We start from the raw sequence: 19,512 nt of genomic DNA, 5'->3' as shown, positions 1-19,512 counted from the left end.
AGATAGCAATTAAGCAATCCCACAATCCACTGATTCTGTGATTAGCAACTGGATCAACCTTTGTATACCTAGAGGTCAGCAAACATCACTAACATCAACAAGAAGAAAGCAAAAACAGAGCTCTCACTCTCGAATTCTCTCACTCTCACTCTCTCTCTAACTCTCCAACTATCAAACTCTCTCACTCTCACTTTGTAACTCTAACTCTCTCTCTCTAACTCTCTCTCTCTCTCTCTCTCTCTCTCTCTCTCTCTCTCTCTCTCTCTCTCTCTCTCTCTCTCTCTCTCTCTCTCTCTCTCTCTCTCTCTCTCTCTCTCTCTCTCTCTCTCTCTCTCTCTCTCTCTCTCTCTCTCTCTCTCTCTCACTCTCACTCTCACTCACTCTCACTCTCTCACTCTCTCACTCTCTCTCTCTCTCTCTCACTGTCTGTCTCTCTCTCTCTCTCACTGTCTCTCTCTCTCTCTCTCTCTCACTGTCTCTCTCTCTCTCTCACTCTCTCTCACTCTCTCTCACTCTCTCTCACTCTCTCTCACTCTCTCTCACTCTCTCTCACTCTCTCTCACTCTCTCTCACTCTCTCTCACTCTCTCACGCTCCATCTAGTTAGGGAATTTTAGCAAATTGTATTGACCATCTGTGAAAAAATTGCTTACCAAAAAATTTCTTCACTAACGTATTCATCTAGGTGTCTACTAACACCGATCAATTAGAGCAAACTCAAATCCTTGTGGAAAATTCTGGGGAGGCAATCAAAGTTCGGATGCTGAGAGGGCCTGCGCGAAAAAATCGGAAAATTAACTTTTGTCAGTATTGATGTGGGATGTCTAACTAGGGGTTTTTTGGGGTGCTGAATTGATCCCAACCATTATTTTGAGAAAAAAACACTCCTTGATCATATATATATTGTATTTTATTGACATTTTTAACAGAACTGTGCTCAATGGAAATGTTGCTTCGTCAACTTTTACAACCTTATTCATCAAACTCCCCAGTATCTTCCTCACTCCGCTTGACATCCAGCTGGTTTATGTTCAGGCAAGAGTTACCATGACAGATGGCACAAGCAGAAATACACTTGACTCCTTGCTTTTTACAGCAGCACCTGAGTGAGCTGCAGTCCCCCGCACAGTTGCAGCTGGCAAACGTCAGGAGGTAGTCTGGTGCAATGGGGTCTGTAGAAGGGACTGGTGCATATCCTTGCTCAGTGAGTTGCCATCCATAGTCCCGGGCATCCAACGATGGACTTTGCAGCATCAGCCAGTCTCTAGTCTGGAGGTAATCTTGAAGAGAGTGCTGTGCTGCGGCTCCTGTTGTCGTGGGGGGGTGGGGGTGGGGGGCGGAGTTTCTCAGGTTTTATGCTCCCAGTAGCAGCTCGCTTGCTGAAGATGTCGAATCTCAAGTCTTCCAAGTCTTTGGAGGATTTCCCATGGAACATGAGCATGGAAAGATCACAGTCTGCTTTAATGATATTGTTACGGTTGTGGAAATTCACAGAACACCATTCAGGTTTCCCAGAGATCAGTTATGTCGATAAGTGTTGTGTTCAGATTAGATTTCCCCACCGATGTCAAAAGGGATTTATTCGTGTAACCGGGCTGTGATCTTTGAGTCAGCCATTATTCTTTTGCGATCTTTATTTTGGAACAACTGCATCTCAACAACCACAACCACTACTTCAACAACCACAACCGCATCTCAACAACCACGCCATCCCCACCACAGCGCCAACCACGACATCTCCTCACCATCTCCTCAACAAAATCTCCACAAATGAACAACATCACCTCACCTTCATCTCCATTGCGCCGCCATCTTTTCGCCAGCCACGACGAATCCCCACGAACACCATCTGCCGACAGACGTGGGGACTCTCTCATTAGGGAGGGAGCTGATGATCTCTGCCACGTCCACTTTCTCCACATTTCGCAGCGAGATCGGATCAAAATACCAAAAGGGGCGGAGCCAGCGGGGGGTAAAAGGTCGAAAGTAGGTGATCAAACTCACCCCCCCCCGGATGGCCCATAAAAGGCGGGGCTGAACTCGGGGCTGAACTGCCGAGTTTCAGTTCTTGCCTGGAGAGAGTTTTGCCTGGAGTTTTTGCTTGGAGTTCTTGCCTGGTGTAGAGTCGGTCTGGGTTCGCTGAGAAGTCTGTGAGCAGTCTGTCAAGGTTCGAGTCCAGTGGAGGGCAGTCGGGGTCATCGGAGCGCAGCGAAGCACGGAGCGCAGCCAAGCCGGCAGTATGGTGCCGAACCGTGGGTCGGTGGACACAGCCGGAGAGAAGTCGCCAGCCGGCCCCGAGACGGTCCGAGCAACGCTGATGAGCGGGCGGGCTTTTAAAAGAGCATCAACTTGTGAAAGAGAGAAAGGCCCGTTCATTCCTCCGAGGCGTCGTCGGCTAGGCCGATCCACCAGGCCACATGGTGGGGCCTGGACAAACCGAGCTGCCGTGTTTACGGAAAAACATCGAGGGTCACCCAGCGCGTCACCACGAGGGTGGCAGGTAACCAGCATGGCCTCTCGGAGCTCTTGCGGTCTCCACAGCTCCGCGAACATTAAATCCCTACGGGTCTAGTTCTGCCCTTTCCTTTCCTGGGGTTTTCTTTGTATGAAAGTTGTGGCGCCGTGTCCGCTAAGTAGAGACTGTTAAGTGGATGTACAAAAATAATAGACAAATGGCTGTAGGGTCTTTTTGCTCGTGTCCTGTCCCTTACCCCCATTGCATTAATTGCCTTGACTGCATACGTGTGTAAATAAATGTCCTTGTTTAAATGTTCACCTGTTCGTTGCGTCCTTTCCTGTCATTGACTGCCATTATTACGTACGGAATATTAGCTGACTTTTAATAGTCGATAAGATAATCGGGTCCAACGGGGCCTCGCGATAATACACTGCTCGGCAAATCGCCAATGGAGCGAGCTGCTCAAGCGGCTCGTTTCTGAGCAGGTCCCATTGAGGTGTAAATCCATGGCATTTCTGTCTACGCGCATACTTAGGTAAATCGACTATTCGGCGATTGGACCCTGTCGCGCGCGGACAGAATAGTTGGCTGATTTTCGGTGTGATTAAAAACACACCCAGAGCTGGATTTCGGCGTTGATCTGAAAGCTACGACTAGGATTGCCACGTCCAGTGGGCGCAAGGCTGCGATTAGTTAAAAGCGGTCGCTCGCACGCCGGCGTGGTAGAATCCATAACAATATCACCTTTCTCAGCTCGGATGTCCATAAACACGTCCATTGCCCTCTCTGCTTCATCATTCTTGCAGAGCTTGCTTCGCAAAGTTGGTTTGCTAAACCCAAAAATTGCAGACACTGTATCGCAGCCACAGAGAAGCTGTGCAAGAAGATGAGATACGTCCGGTATATCTCTGGGAGGGCCTCCCGGATCTTTCCGACATCGTAAGATGTTTCTTTGGCTGTCGTGAGGAAGATCGGATGGTCTGCAACATGATGAATCAGCATAACCAGGACGTTTGTGTCCTCAGCCCTCACCTCGACAGGGGACTCTCTTGCCTCATCTAGAGCTGCGCGGACGATGGAGGTGTCGGCATCATCGGAGCATTGCTGTACACTGATTCCATTCCTACTGAATGTCTCAGCAAGGAGCAGAACGAGCTGGGCTTTGTTGTTCTTGTTATCGAGGAACTTTTCTCTTGCAATGATGATTTTGAGATCCAGACGAATCTGAATGTCACAGCCTGCATTCTTTGTTCGTCTCAAGTGGTCACGGTCCTTGGTGGAGCTGCCATATCCGTCAAAGACCACCGTTATCCGGAGGCGATGGCTCCCCATGGACTTCACAAACTGGAGGTAGCTCTCGGCAACATCCTTCCAAGTAAGGTTAGCCTCCCACTTGACATTGTGCATGAGCCACCCACCATCAACCACAAGGCTTGTGCAGGGGGGTTGTTCGACAGGTGCCACACATGCCTTCAGGGACCTTGCTAGGGCAGCCTTGTCTGGCTTTCGCAACTTTTGATTTTTGTCAAACAGACATCGGTTTTGGCATCAACTCAAAGCGCAGAGCTTCTTTGGTCTTGACTTCACGCTCACTGATGACAACGAGGCGGTTGAATAGCTTCAGTGAGTCAATGACCAGCTTCTCGCCATTGACTTTGGGTCCAGATCTGAGGCTGGCAAGTGATTTGACATTGTGTTTGGTTACCATTGCATCCACAACAGTTTTCCCATCCATCTTAGCCTGTATGGCTCTGCGAACTTCTTCTGCTTGATCAGCGTTGGCTTGGTCTTCGGGAGTGCTGCTCAACCCAGTTGAGAAGGATACCAGAGTCTTGTTGTCCCGTGTAGCATCAAAAGGGGTGACTTCCTCCAACCATCGATCCAACAGCATCGTTATCTCTCTTCATTTGGGCTGTTTTAAGTCAGTGTGGACAGGTACCCCACATTTGACCATGCTTCTTTCTAGCTCTTGGTGAATGAACGAGAAGTGGTTCAGAGTCTGAACCCAAGACTTATGGGAAGACTCATTCCGAAAGCGGCCTCTGTTTAGACCACCGGGGGATTTTTCATCACGCTTGAGTGTGGTTTCTATCGTGATGTCAGTCCATGTGCCGGACCATTCATGGTCTGAGAACCTGACTACATGGTTGCCGTACAAAGTGAACTTGGGTAGAGTTTCCTGGAACATGGGACTCTCCTGTCGCTGATGCATCAGCTGTACATACAGCCTTGCTCCCTTTGCGTACTGATGATGGCCCGCTGCTGCGAAGGTATTGAGCATTCCAATGATGCAGCTGAGATGACCTGTGTGGTCTGGGACACTCACTCCTGATGAATACCTTGATGAGGTCGTCGCTGTCAGGCCCTCTGAGCTCCCGAACTTTGAATGCCTCCCCAGAATTTTCCACAAGGATTTGGGTTTGCACTAATTGATCGGTGTTAGTAGACACCGAGATGAATACGTTAGTGAAGAAATTTTTTGGTAAGCAATTTTTTCACAGATGGTCAATATAATTTGCTAAAATTCCCTCACTAATTTGAAAGAATCTCCCACATGTTTTCTCATGACGTTTTCTGTGAGTTTCATGGGCAAGGGGAGAGGAGAGATGGAGGAGGGAGAGAGATTATATATATATATATATATATATATATATATATATATATATATATATATATATATATATATATATATATATGTAATCATCATGATGATGACGACGATGATGATGATGATGACGTCACGTAGACGATTTTATCTCGACTATATCTGTTTGTGGTCCAAATGTCACAATGTGAACCTTTTAATAAGTTATCAGTAAATGGTCAAACGTCATCGAAATGAACCTTTTATATAATATATGTTACCTATTCATGACTTCAGTCACACACCATCGTACTCGAATGAACCTTTTATGTTATCATTTCAAGGTCTAAAGGTCTAAAGGTCACAAACAACCCCTTTCCCCCCACATGCAGTTCAAGAATAAGAATAAGAATGAGAATAAGAATGAGAATAATGTCGTGACGACATGACAGTTCCGTTTATTTAATAAATCTATTTTAAACAGCCTTTGCTCCCAGCCCTCAGTGATGTTCCTTGACGAGATGACGAAGTTCATGTTCTCACAAATTAATCCACCACGTCGTGAAATCTAAACAGACGCCGAATGGTGGGATCAGCCCTTTATCTTCAAATCGCAAGCAAAGCAATAATCACATCGTGACGTCAAAGTCATCGTTTCACGTGCTTTGCGTCTCAACCCACGCAATACACTGAGACTCCGCCCACGGGTTTCTCGGCTCCGCCCCGTAAGCACGTTGTTGAGTAGTAGGCCCCGCCCACGTTGTTGAGTAGTAGGCCCCGCCCACGTTGTTGAGTAGTAGGCCCCGCCCACGTTGAGTAGTAGGCCCCGCCCACGTTGTTGAGTAGTAGGCCCCGCCCACCTTAATCTTCCAGTCACGTCGGCTCGTTTTTCCCTGAACCGCACCCCCGATCGTGCCCCTCTTTCTCCGCCTTCTCCGTCAGGCCGCGTCTCTGGTGGAAGGCGAAGAGCTCACAACCCGGAGGTATCGCTCGTCTGTCATGGAACTCAGATAACTGGGTTCCGTGATATCGACGGGGTCTTGAGGCCTGAGCGGGTTGCGTTGGCCATGGCGAACAAGGCGGCGGTTGACCAGGATGATGGGAACGGGAACGGGTCCAAGGACAGGCCGAGTTCCCCGGTACTGGCCGTGACCCGAGCGGGGGACAGTGTCGGGAAGCAGGCGGCGGGTGGACACACGTTCCGGAAGCTCACCCTAACCAAGCCGAGCTACTGTCATCATTGCACCGATTTCATCTGGGGCATCAATGGCCACCAGTGTGATGGTGAGGAGTGAAAAGGACATATGTGGTCCTAGGTAGCGCGAGCTGTGGTGGGTCTCTGTGGGGCGCGCGAGCATGCTGTGGTGGGTCTCTGTGGGGCGCGCGAGTATTCTGTGGTGGGTCTCTGTGGGGCGCGCGACCCTGCTGTGGCGGGTCTTTGTGGGGCGCGCGAGTATTCTGTGGTGGGTCTCTGTGGGGCGCGCGAGCATGCTGTGGTGGGTCTTTGTGGGGCGCGCGAGTATTCTGTGGTGGGTCTCTGTGGGGCGCGCGACCCTGCTGTGGCGGGTCTCTGTGGGGCGCGCGACCCTGCTGTGGCGGGTCTTTGTGGGGCTCGCGAGCATGCTGTGGCGGGTCTCTGTGGGGCGCGCGAGCCTGCTGTGGCGGGTCTTTGTGGGGCGCGCGAGCCTGCTGTGGAGGGTCTCTGTGGGGCGCGCGAGCCTGCTGTGGCGGGTCTCTGTGGGGCGCGCGAGCATGCTGTGGCGGGTCTCTGTGGGGCACGCGAGCCTGCTGTGGCGGGTCTTTGTGGGGCGCGTGAGCATGCTGTGGCGGGTCTCTGTGGGGCGCGCGAGCCTGCTGTGGTGGGTCTCTGTGGGTCATGCGAGCCCACTGTGTTGGGTCTCCGTGGGTCACGCAGGCTTGCTGTGGTAGGTCTCTGTGGGTCGCGCGGGCCCATAGTGGTGGCTCGGCGGGGGTGTTCGCCTGCGCCCATAGCTGCTCGGGTCCACACAGCTCTGCTGCTTCGCCAGAATGGCCCCATGCAGTCCTGCGGTTAACCTGTTTCTTGTTTGTACTGGCCCATGGCTGCCCCAGGATGAGTGTGCAGCAGGTGACTTAAATCTTCAGTGTTACCCAAACCATCGTTCGCCCATTGAGTCGACACTGCCAAGGGTGGGTCGCTTGATCGCCTAATGGCCTTTGTGGGCCCTTGTTGAATCCTACGAGCCGAGCCGTTGGTGTCCTTGTTGGGTTTCCATTGCTCGGTTTGAAGTGTTCACCATGTTTTGGCAGCTCTTGATGAGCTGTGGTGTCCTCATTGTACTGCAAACATTTTATCATGTCCATTCAGTAAATGTTGAGGTTGTTGATACGTTGTTGCGTGGTCATGCTTTGTTTGGTTCGCTTCTGCATTGATATGCTCTTTCTCTTGCATGCTCACCTGATGTGTTCATTCATTTGTGTGCTCACCTGTTTCCAAGCACGTACATAGCCTGCAGTTTCTCACCTGTTTCCAAGCACGTACATAGCCTGCAGTTTCTCACCTGTTTCCAAGCACGTACATAGCCTACAGTTTCTCACCTGTTTCCAAGCACGTACATAGCCTGCAGTTTCTCACCTGTTTCCAAGCACGTACATAGCCTGCAGTTTCTCACCTGTTTCCAAGCACGTACATAGCCTGCAGTTTCTCACCTGTTTCCAAGCACGTACATAGCCTGCAGTTTCTCACCTGTTTCTAAGCACGTACATAGCCTACAGTTTCTCACCTGCTGACGCACTCATTGATAGACACAGGCTTGCTGACCTGCTGATGTGACCATTTTCTCACATGCTTACTTGGAGACACACACACACACACACACACACACACACACACACACACACACACACACACACACACACACACACACACACACACACACACACACGTTTGCCCGTACATTTGTTCATGTTCTCCCTCATGGGGGTGTTTTCAGTAGAATCATCGATCAGTGATTGATTTTCCATTTTTTAATGGTGTCCCTGCTTTCACGATGTGAGTGTTTGTTTGTTCAGTTGTGCAGTAGTCACTGGTCGAAGTGAACATCTATTAGATTTATTTGTTGTGCAGCAACGAAGTCGCGCCTGTTTTGTGGAGACGTGAAAGCACGTGACGTCCTCCTAACCACAAATATGTTTGGCTTTTACTCCACAGTATAACTCAAAGTTCAGAATATTTGCTCCCTTTGCCTTACTTGAATGAAGAGTTGGAAGTGAAGGTTGTTCTTTTTACCTTTCAGCAACCAGAAGACCTGTGAAGAATTGGGGAAAGTTGCCCACCTTGCTCTTCCCCATGTCCTCAACTGTCCTACCTTCTGAAGGAGTTAATAGAGTGAAATACATGATTTGGTTTCTTCCATTGTCATGTGACATTTCGGTGATGCGGCGCTCTGAAGTCGTGCACTCACCTTTGAGGTCTGTCGTCTGCTTTTGATTTCCAAGCAGAGTCCATACTACTACATCCTCGTGCTTCACAGGCAGGGTGTTGTACTCTTGAATGTCCTTTGGATGAATTGTTAAGCCGGCCGTCCTGTCTGCCAGCAATCACTTGTGCATGGAGAGAGCCCCCCCCTCCCCACCCCCATGATGTCTTTCAAAAAGAGTAGGTCGTAGTCTGCCTGGACCCTGAACAATGCCCAAATTGCCACCCTGTCTCCCACTGGGAAAGGCAATGGTAAACCACCCGTTGTATCCTCTGCCGATGCTCGAGAAATCCAAGGCCATCACCGTGTGGTTTATTACACTGTAGGAGAAAAAGAAAACCAATTGGTTGTATCTTTTGGAAGCTGTGACCAAGGGAGTGCTCTGCCTGCCATGAAAGTTTCATTGTGATGATGATATCAGCGTTATGACTTTTCATGGTACACACTTGTGTGACTAAAGCAATATGTATTATGTTGGCTTTTTCACATCAAGGAGTTGTTGGTAGATTTATTGCCTCCGACACTGACGACGGACAGATGTTATGTTTTCACCCCTGTCTGTTTGTCTGTCTGTCTCTGAGTAGGATATCTCAAAAAGTTATGCATAGATTCGGACGAAGTTTGGTGGACAGGTTGGGTGTGTGACAAGGTAGAAGTAATTCTGTTTTGGTGAAGATCCGGATCCAGATCCAGATACGAGAATCTTTGAACTTTAAAATGTTTTATATATATATATATATTTTTTTTTAAAGTGATTCCTCATCATTGAGAGATGGGGAGAAAAACCCGATATAGCATGATATTTTAAAGAAGTTGACAAGTTATGACAAAAGGAGGTGGATGAGTTGGTTAGGTGACAAGAACAAGGCGATGAGATTTTGGTTCACGTCCAGATTCAGATTCGACCTATCGGCACTGCATCAGTGGCGCAGCTGCGCTTCCAGAAAATGATGCAACCAGCAACCACAGGCTGCGTACGAAACGACAGCATCCTTTCAAACGCTGTACAGGCCCAGACTTTGTGAACCATTTTGAATCCACCTGCCTTGTTAATCAGAACAAGCAACTGAACATGCACGTAGGTAACCCTGAGGCTACCTGTGATGCACCTGCCTCACGCTCTCTTCACCATCAAACATTCAGGTGTACGATTTGTACGGACACTCACTTGCCCAAGAGCGGTGTGTGTAATCATCTGTACACGCATCGTTTGACCGTCCGGGTGGCCCAGTCGTACTTTGTTGCGCGTTGTTTTCTACCTGTGCATGTTATTCCTGTAAGACCGAGTCCATGTTGGAAATACCAGTGTTAATGTTTTGATGCGCTCCATAATGGGATACGCCCGATGTTATGTCCTGTCGAGACTTGTCACCTTTCATCTCTGACAATCTCACTTGCTGTAAAGTTTGTGTGTTTAGCATTCCAAGCAGTACGAGCTATTTTTGGAGTGAACTTTGTGATAAAATGACTAGATGTGGGACAAATGAAGCCCCAGTCGTGGTCCGAACTCCGTGTCATTCCCACTGGACCTCCGTTACAGGTGAACAACATGCAATGATCGTGATTTCTTTCCCTCGATTCGAGTGAATTTCTCGTTGATCGTGATGGACAAAATTTCCAAATCCATAACGGAGGACCTAGTGTTCTGAATTTGTCCAAATGTCTGACATGTCGGGGATGTTCAAGGCAATTGTTTGTCTCTGTGGCATTCGTGCACTCGCCATTTGATCATGTGTCACGCTATTTTGTCAGGCCACGACTTGTTTGGGCCACAGCATGGTGATCATTATTCCAGGTGAACGTTCTCGATTACTTTGTTTAGTTACAACTTGCGTGAAGTGCGGTTTGTAGTCTGTGTGACGTCACAAACCGGGAAACATTGCGCATTACAAACTCTACTTATTCAAGTTTAAATATCCATTTCTATTAAAAACACATTTCCAATACTGTATCTTATAAATATAAAAAAATACATTTTATTTACAAACTCCAGGCTCGTAGAAAAGCGAGGGCAAAGCTGAATCGTGTACTTGAATGCAATGTACGGTCCTTGGGAAATGTGGGGGTGAGTGCATTTGGATGTTGTGGATGAGGGTTGATTTAGGTGGTTTTGGATGAGTGGATTTTGGTGGTGGTGGTGAGAGTTGGCTTGGGTTGTGGTGATTAGGGTTTTTGGCAAGACTTTATCATTGGTCACAAATGTGATTTGTCTTTTTTTTTTAATTTTTTTGAATTGTTGAAACAAGATAAACAAGAAGGGGAGCACTCGGTAGAGTGCAAAACCTCCGCCGCCAATACTGCTGGGTCACTTAAGTGAACCTGATATCCTATTCATTGAAGGTCAAAACGGATCAGACTCTACTGAGCCACGATTGAATAAACTAAACTAGATCGACACTCATGTAGAAATGCCAAAAAAAAAATCGAATTTTTTTTGAAAAAAAAGTTGCAAAATTTCTGGGGTTTTTTTCTCTAACAAATTTTTTTTTTTGGGGGGGGGGGGGAGGGATTGGAAATCACTTAAAACATGTAGAAATGCAAAAAAAAATTAAAATATTTTTCAAGTTAAATCAAAATTTTTTTGAACAAAAGTTGCAAAATTTTCTGATTTTTTTTTTCTCTAACAAATTTATTTATTTTTGGTTGGAAATCACTTAAAACATGTAGAAATGCAAAAACAAAAATTCAAATATTTTTTCAAAATGGCCACCATAGCGGCCATATTGGACTTTGGACCAAGTCCAAAATCTGATGGCATGATCCTTGGACCATACCTAATCCCCCCCCCCCCAAGTTTCGTCGAAATCCGTCCAGGAGTTTTTCCGTAATACTGTTCACAAACAAACAAACAAACAAACAAACAAGCAGTCACAGACTGGTACTTACGAAATCGTCAACTTGACCTCTGAACTTGTCTAATAAAAGCTGTCTCGAGAGAAGGTAGCGATGCAAACCAGAAGTTTCTACGATGATTCTGTACCAAACCATCAAAAATCGTAACGTCGATCGAAGCAAAAATCTCCATTTCTCGCCGCAATTATTTAATATTATTTTATCAAAGTCACAAAACCATAATATTCGGCCATCCACCAACAATCTTTACATAATCCGACGGCTTAGCGAGTCAGGCATGCGACAATAACCTTTATTGGGATAAAAAAAATGACTTTTAAACACCATCTTTATCAAAAACACCATCAGCGCACACACGGAAAACCTTTACGTGATCAACGACGCCTCTGCTCGAGCGCGCTGCACCACGTGACGACCCATGACACGGCGAGTGAAATTTTTTTATACAATCTTAAAACGTCTCCAAAACATCCGATTTTTACCAGAATTCGACAACCGAGTGTGAAGCGTCCGAAGCGATCACAAAAACTGAAGACAAAATTAAAATCGAAGTTAAAACGAACTCATAACGTCGATCGAAGCAAAAATACTCCATTTCTCCACATAAATTTACGGAATTATGTTTGACCTCACTGTGACCTTGACCTTTGACCGATTTTGACCAAAATCTAATCAGCGCTAGCCATCACCCTCCTGAATCATGTGGTTTAATTTGACATTGGTAGCTTCCTCCGACCTCCGGTTATCATGCCTACAAACAAACACACACACAAACTAGAGGGGGAGCACTCGGTAGAGTGCAAAACCTCCGCCGCCAATACTGCGAGGTCACTCAAGTGAAGCTGATATCCTATTCATTCAATTTGACGTCAACAGTGCTCACAGAGTTATCGTTTGCAACTTTCCCTTTTACTTTTAACTTTTACATACTCAATTCATTTGTCATAACTAGATTCCTTGAGACAGAAATTGATTTTACGTGGGTATATCCACCTGAAGTTCCAAAATCAGCCGCAATTATAATTTTGGCATGTTTTTTGTTGCAAATCACTTGTAACGTGTAGAAATGCAAAAAAAAAAAATCGAAATTTTGTTGGAAAAAAAGGTGCAAATTTTTTTTTTGGGGGGGGGGGGGGTTGGAAATCACTTAAAACATGTAGAAATGCAAAAAAAAAAAATTCAAATTTTTTTTCAAAATGGTCACCATAGCGGCCATATTGGATTTTGGACCAAGTCCAAAATCTAATGGCATGATCCTTGGACCAGACCTAATCCCCCCACCAAGTTTCGTTGAAATCCATCAAGGAGTTTTTCCTTAATACTGTTCACAAACAAACAAACAAATAAAATAAATCAATGTCACCCGCAGGGTTACCCGTATCTTGCCAAAAGGTGACCACGTGTGACTTCTTTAAGGTCACACTGAGGTGAACAGAGCTGCTATCCACCAGGAGCGACTCCTTGAGGAATATCTGCCTACGAGAGATTTCGATGAGAATCGTTCTACAGAGTAACCATGAAAAATATGCGTTTGCCTCATAACGTCACCAAATGACATCATAATGTCTCAAGCTTGACATATCTAGAAAGCACTCATTGAGGTGTTCAATTTGAGGTACTACACGATATGGTTCCTAAAACTTGAAAATTTGACCTTGGGATCAAATATGTTTGACCATAGGCGTTAACCATGAAGGTCAAGGCCAATCGCCTCCAAAAATTAATCAGCTGAGCGCCAGACCATGAACTATATTCCCATGAAGTTTGAAGACGATCCGATCAAAATTACTCAAAAAATAAGGGTTTTGTCAACTCCCCTGATTTGCGACAGTGACCTTGACCTTTGACCTTGACCTTCAAAATTTTATGCGCTGAAAGGGACCTCTATAGGCCTCTGATATGCGAAGTGACAAAAATTTCCAATGATAACTGTGCTCTGCAGAGTGATTTATACGTGCTTACAGACATTAAAAAAAAACATATGAAGGTCAAGGCCAATCGCCACCAAAAATTAATCAGCTGAGCGCCAGACCATGAACTATATTCCCATGAAGTTTGAAGACTATCCGATCAAAAATACTAAAAAAATAAGGGTTTCGTCGACTTCCCTGATTTGCGACAAAGTGACCTTGACCTTTGACCTTGACCTTGAAAATTTTATGCGCTGAAAGGGACCTCTATAGGACTCTGATATGCGAAGTTACAAAAATTTCCAATGATAACTGTACTCTGCAGAATTTTTTATACGTGATTACAGACAAAAAAAAAATAAAAAAATAAAAAAAAAACATACAAGCTGACTAACATATCTTGCAAAAACTTCGTTTTGGCAAGATAACAAACAAACAGAAAGGGGTGAAAACAGTAACCTCCGATCTTCGGTGGGAGAGGTTAACAAACAAACAAACAAACAGAAAGGGGGTGAAAACAGTAACCTCCGATCTTCGATGGCGGAGGTTAACAAACACACAAACACACAAACACACAAACAAACAAACAAACAAAGGACGGAAGTCATCAACATACTTACAAAATCTAAAGATTTCACCACGTGGTGATAAAAAGGACCAAGTTTGATGAATTTCTGCCAAACTGTTTAGGGGGAGATAGTGTGTCGGACGGACGGAGCCGATTACAATATCGCCCGTTTTACCCTCTAAACATGGGGATAAACCCTCTTTCCACGTCAAGCATGCAAAGGTGAAGTGTATGTGTTTTCTTTGCAAAAATATTTTAGCAATCTAAAGATTTCGTAAGTAACAAGCCGGTAGGCGACAAAGGATTCGTTAGCATCAAAGCGCTGGATACGATGCTTTTCATTCTGACTGATCCACCGACGAAGATTCATTGCCAAGACGTATTGGTTCACATATAATTGTTCCTCTGCTTGGCAAGATTTTTCCTATTGCGTATTTTGCCAACTGGCACTCCTCATAAAAAATGCCGGTAAATAGACACCCTATTTTTGAAGGACTACCATTTGAAAAATAATCGGTTTGCTGCTTTGTGCTCTGGAGCCTCGTGTTGCAGACACACACACACACACACACACACACACACACACACACACACACACACACACACACACACACACACACACACCCACACACACACACACACACACACACACACACACACACACACACACACGCATGGAAAACCCGATAAACTTCTCTCAATGCTCTTGTTTGACCACACCTGAGCCACACAATATTTTTCATAAGCCACGCCCACTTTCCTACGCCACTCCCGCTTTCCTACGCCACTCCCACTTTTCATCAACCACGTCCACTTTCCCTAAGCTCCGCCCACTTTCCTAAGCCCCTCGTAAAAAAATTACGGTAAATAGACACCCGATTTTTGAAGGACTGCCATTTGAAAAATAAAACCTCAAGTAAAATTTTCTAAATGTCTTGAAGTGTTTAATTCCGAAGTCTCGTTTCTCTACATTCAAAACTGAAGGACAAGTATTGAAATTACTGTACGCAGTTTTCGGCCGCTGCACAGCAACGGTTGGTTGCTAGGCAACGAAATTCAAACGCACACATTCCCAATAAATACTGCACATGTTGGCAAAGTTTCATCAAAATCGGTTCGCTGGTTTGTGCTGTGGAGCCTCGCGTTGCGCACACACACACACACACACACACACACACACACACACACACACACACACACACACACACACACACACACACACACACACACACACACACACGGAAAACCCGACAATAAGGGATATCTAGCATATATAGCGAATCCAACAAACAAACAAACAAACAGACAGGGGTGAAAACAGTAACCTCCGTCCATCTTCGATGGCGGAGGTTAACGAGAGCGATGTTGTTGACGTGCCATTGCAAATCTCCACGCTTCCCACCTGAAGGGAAGTTGAAAGATGGCAAATGGTTTCACCAAGAATGACCCAACATGAAATGTAGTTATTTAAATAAAATTCCCGTTTTGACCTCTGTGACCCAAAGTCCCCACCCCTGGGACATGAAATGGGGGTAAAAGACAAAAAATCGTTCGATATTTCATTAACGGTGTTAAAAATGTACCCGGAATTGTATGTTTGGTCCATTAGCTTTTGCTCCCGCCCCAAGGGACACAACCAAATTGATACCGCTCTCATATCTTGTTACCACGTAGTGATTAAAAGGACTAAGTTTGATGAATTTCTGCCAAACTGTTTAGGAGGAGATAGTGTCGGACGGACGGAGTCGATTACAATATCGCCCGTTTTACCCTCTGAACGTGGGGATAAACCCTCTCTCCACGTCAAGCATGCAAAGGTGAAGTGTTTGTGTTTTCTTTGCAAAAATATTTCATCAAAAAGTGGAATTCTTATGTCCAATAACCTTCATTAAACTTTAGGACATCATCACTGAACTCGAAAATGAGCTTCAAAAGTGCCTGTCTGTCCGTCTTCGTCGTCTTCTTCTTCTATTTCTTCTTCTTCTTCTTCTTCGTCTTCTTGTTCCTTTTCTTCTTCTTGTTCCTTTTCTTCTTCTTGTTCCTTTTCTTCTTCTTGTTCCTTTTTCTTCTTCTTGTTCCTTTTCTTCTTCTTGTTCTACTTGTTCTTGTTCCTATTCTTGTTCCTATTCTTCTTCTTGTTCTTGTTCAACAGCCAAACTCAAAATTGGTTTAAGTTACAAACATGGTTTAAACACCAATCTACTGCATTTTGTAGTGGGAAGGTGCAAACTGATCGACATTTTATAGCTTAAGAGTGAATTTTTTTCTAAGATAGGCCCACCCATGAACATTGATGTCTTCAGATATTTTTCAATTTTTTTATCCTAGGTTGTGCATGGTCTAAAACCAACTCAGAAAGCCAAATTTTTGATGTGATTGACCCATTCCCCGCCGTTTGGGCCACACACACCCAAAGTTTGGAGATTTTGACACCCTTGAAAATTTTTTCCATTTTCAAAATGAATTATTTAGAATAACCATCAGTTGCCAAAGGAAATTCCTTTACAAAGTTATGATATGGTTTGGGTACGAAAATATTTTGTACAAAAATCTATGGGATCTGGATGGTTATGGCGAGTGGTGCCACCTATAATCCCTTTCGGCAAACATTCACTTCAGACTTTCTCTGGCCATATTTTTAATAACCATCAAGGTCCCATGGATTTTATTAGTGCATAAGATAGTACAAATACTGTACTATCCTCTGAAAGTAAAACATTCATGGAACTTTGGTGGTTATGGCTGTACAGGAGGTCTCAAGACCACTTCAGGCTATACGAAGCCCTTTTTTGAGCCACACCCACTCCCATAACCATCCAAATATTTTGAAACTAATATCAAATGAAAGTTCCATATTTATACCAACAAAATCAATAGTAAAATCCATGGGACCTTTTAAAAACAAAGAATAAAACAGGTCCAAAGTTTCCTTGTTTGACAGATAATGTACATATCAATGTACATATAATGTACAGGTATATGTACACGACATGTACATGGTCTGCCTCTATCACCAATTTCCATCACTTGCTACAGAAGTCCACTATATTCCATTGCTGATTCTATTTGAAACTAAAATATGTATGTATTATGAAATAAATGCTGTTTTGAGCAAATTTTGTCTTTTGTATACATTCTTTATCTTGAAACCACGTAATTATGAGATGCAATGTGATTTCTTTCATTTGTATTTGCCGCCTTACATAATTTTTTTTCCCCATCATGTCATTTGTAATTTCCTTTTCTTCGTCTTGGCAAGATGAAAGAACATGTAAAAAAAGAAAGCTGAATTTATATCATACCTGGTAAGTTACAATTTCCCACATTTGTCTGCTTATAAATAGGTCAAAGGTTATCTGGGATTAGCAGTTTTGAAATCCAGCATCAATTCAATCCAAGATACCATGTGTTAACTGTCTGTTCCTGTGTGAAATCAGCATAGTTCTATCATTTGGCATTACTAGTGCGTGCCCGAAAGGGCGTGCCCGTACGTGCGTGGCCGTAGTGCAAAAAAAACTTTCAAACCACGTGCCAGAAACAACAACCACACAGGCCGTTCCTTCGCTCTCGCGTGCCCGTACGTGCGTGGCCGTATGTGCGTGGCTGTACGTGCAAAAAACTTTCAAACCACGTGCCAGAAACAACAACCACACAGGCTGTTCCTTCGCTCTCGTGTGCCCGTACGTGCGTGGCCATATGTGCGAAAAAAACTTTCAGACTGTGTGCTGAAAACAACAACTACACAGGCCATTCCTTCGCTCTCGTAAACGACGACTGGATTGGGGCATTGTGTTTATCTATAAATGCGCATAAGAAATCGAGAAATTATTAGAATACAGTAAGTCATCACCATCCGGAAATCCGTATGTTGTAACTCGTAATGGGGAATGCGGCTGAGGATCTCTTCCCCATCGGCCACGCCTACGCAGCAACGTGTCCTGTCATTGTTAACTAAATGGCGCCCTTTCCCCATCGGCCACGCCTCCACAGCAACGTGTCCTGTCATTGGTTTGGTAAATAAATGGCCATAACTTGGGAAGCACATGTCCGATTAATATCAAAGCTTGAAAAGGCACATACTCAGGTCCCCAGCAACATAGCTGGCAAGTTTCAATTAGATCGGACCAGTGGTTGTCACACACACACACACACACACACACACACACACACACACACACACACACACACACACACACACACACACACACACACACACACACACACACACACACACACACACACACACACACACACACACACACACACACACACACACACACACACTGCTGGAATTATAGATAGATGAATGTAGGTCGTACTAATGCCATGGTGTCAGGGATAGCATAGCTGAGTCTAGTTCATGTTTAGTTGATTTATTATCTTGCCAAAACGAAGTTTTTGCAAGATATGTTAGTCAGCTTGTATGTTTTTGTTTTTTTTGTCTGTAATCACGTATCGATCACTCTGCAGAGCACAGTTATCATTGGAAATTTTTGTAACTTCGCATATCAGAGGCCTATAGAGGTCCCTTTCAGCGCATAAAATTTTCAAGGTCAAAGGTCAAGTTCACTTTGTCGCAAATCAGGGGAGTCGACGAAACCCTTATTTTTTGAGTAATTTTGATCGGATCGTCTTCAAACTTCATGGGAATATAGTTCATGGTCTGGTGCTCAGCTGATTAATTTTTGGTGACGATCGGCCTTGACCTTCATGGTTAGCGCCTGAGGTCAAACATATTTGACCCCAAGGTCAAATTTTCAAGTTTTAGGAACCATATCGTGTAGTACCTCAAATTGAACACCTCAATGAGTGCTTTCTAGATATGTCAAGCTTGAGACATTATGATGTCATTTGGTGATGTTATGAGGCAAAAGCATATTTTTCATGGTTACTCTGTAGAACGATTCTCATCGGAATCTCTCGTAGGCAGATATTCCTCAAGGAGTCGCTCCTGGTGGATAGCAGCTCTGTTCACCTCAGTGTGATCTTAAAGAAGTCACACATGGTCACCTTTTGGCAAGATACGGGTAACCCTGCGGTTGACATTGTTTTTTTTATCTTGCCAAAACAAAGTTTTTGCAAGATATGTTAGTTAGCTTGTATGTTTTTTTTTTTTTTTGTCTGTAATCACGTATAAAAAATTCTGCAGAGCACAGTTATCATTGGAAATTTTTGTAACTTCGCATATCAGAGGCCTATAGAGGTCCCTTTCAGTGCACCAAATTTTAAAGGTCAAAGGTCAAGGTCACTTTGGCACAAATCAGGGGAGTCGACGAAACCCTTATTTTTTGAGTAATTTTGATCGGATCGTCTTCAAACTTCATGGGAATATAGTTCATGGTCTGGCGGTCAGCTGATTAATTTTTGGTGGCGATTGGCCTTGACCTTCATATGTTTTTTTTTGTTTGTTTGTTTGTTTTTTTTGGTCTGTAATCACGTATAAATCACTCTGCAGAGCACAGTTGTCATTGGAAATTTTTGTAACTTCGCATATCAGAGGCCTATAGAGGTCCCTTTCAGCGCATAAAATTTTGAAGGTCAAGGTCAAAGGTCAAGGTCACTTTGTCGCAAATCAGGGGAGTCGACGAAACCCTTATTTTTTGAGTAATTTTGATCGGATCGTCTTCAAACTTCATGGGAATATAGTTCATTGTCTGGCGTTCAGCTGATTAATTTTTGGTG

General features: G+C 44.7%; 1 protein-coding gene across 3 annotated transcripts in view; it reads left to right on the top strand.

Annotated features, from left to right (window-relative positions):
* Positions 1–5,945: 5,945 nt before the first annotated feature.
* DGKQ (diacylglycerol kinase theta) overlaps positions 5,946–19,512 on the top strand; it is a 138,556-nt gene continuing 124,989 nt past the window's right edge. For 2 of the 3 annotated variants that reach the window (XM_085849026.1, XM_085849027.1), the window contains exon 1: positions 5,946–6,325. In XM_085849026.1, coding sequence (XP_085705152.1) covers positions 6,109–6,325 — 217 coding nt within the window. In that variant the 5' untranslated portion in view covers positions 5,946–6,108. The remainder of the gene's footprint in view (positions 6,326–19,512) is intronic. The other variant, XM_085849025.1, reaches the window with a different exon arrangement.

Source organism: Eptatretus burgeri, chromosome 12 (assembly GCF_056783735.1).
Source record: "Eptatretus burgeri isolate ZD-2024b chromosome 12, Ebu_testis_v1, whole genome shotgun sequence".
In the NCBI taxonomy this organism is placed as follows: domain Eukaryota; kingdom Metazoa; phylum Chordata; class Myxini; order Myxiniformes; family Myxinidae; genus Eptatretus; species Eptatretus burgeri.
This window is presented reverse-complemented; position numbering and strand designations above follow the sequence as displayed.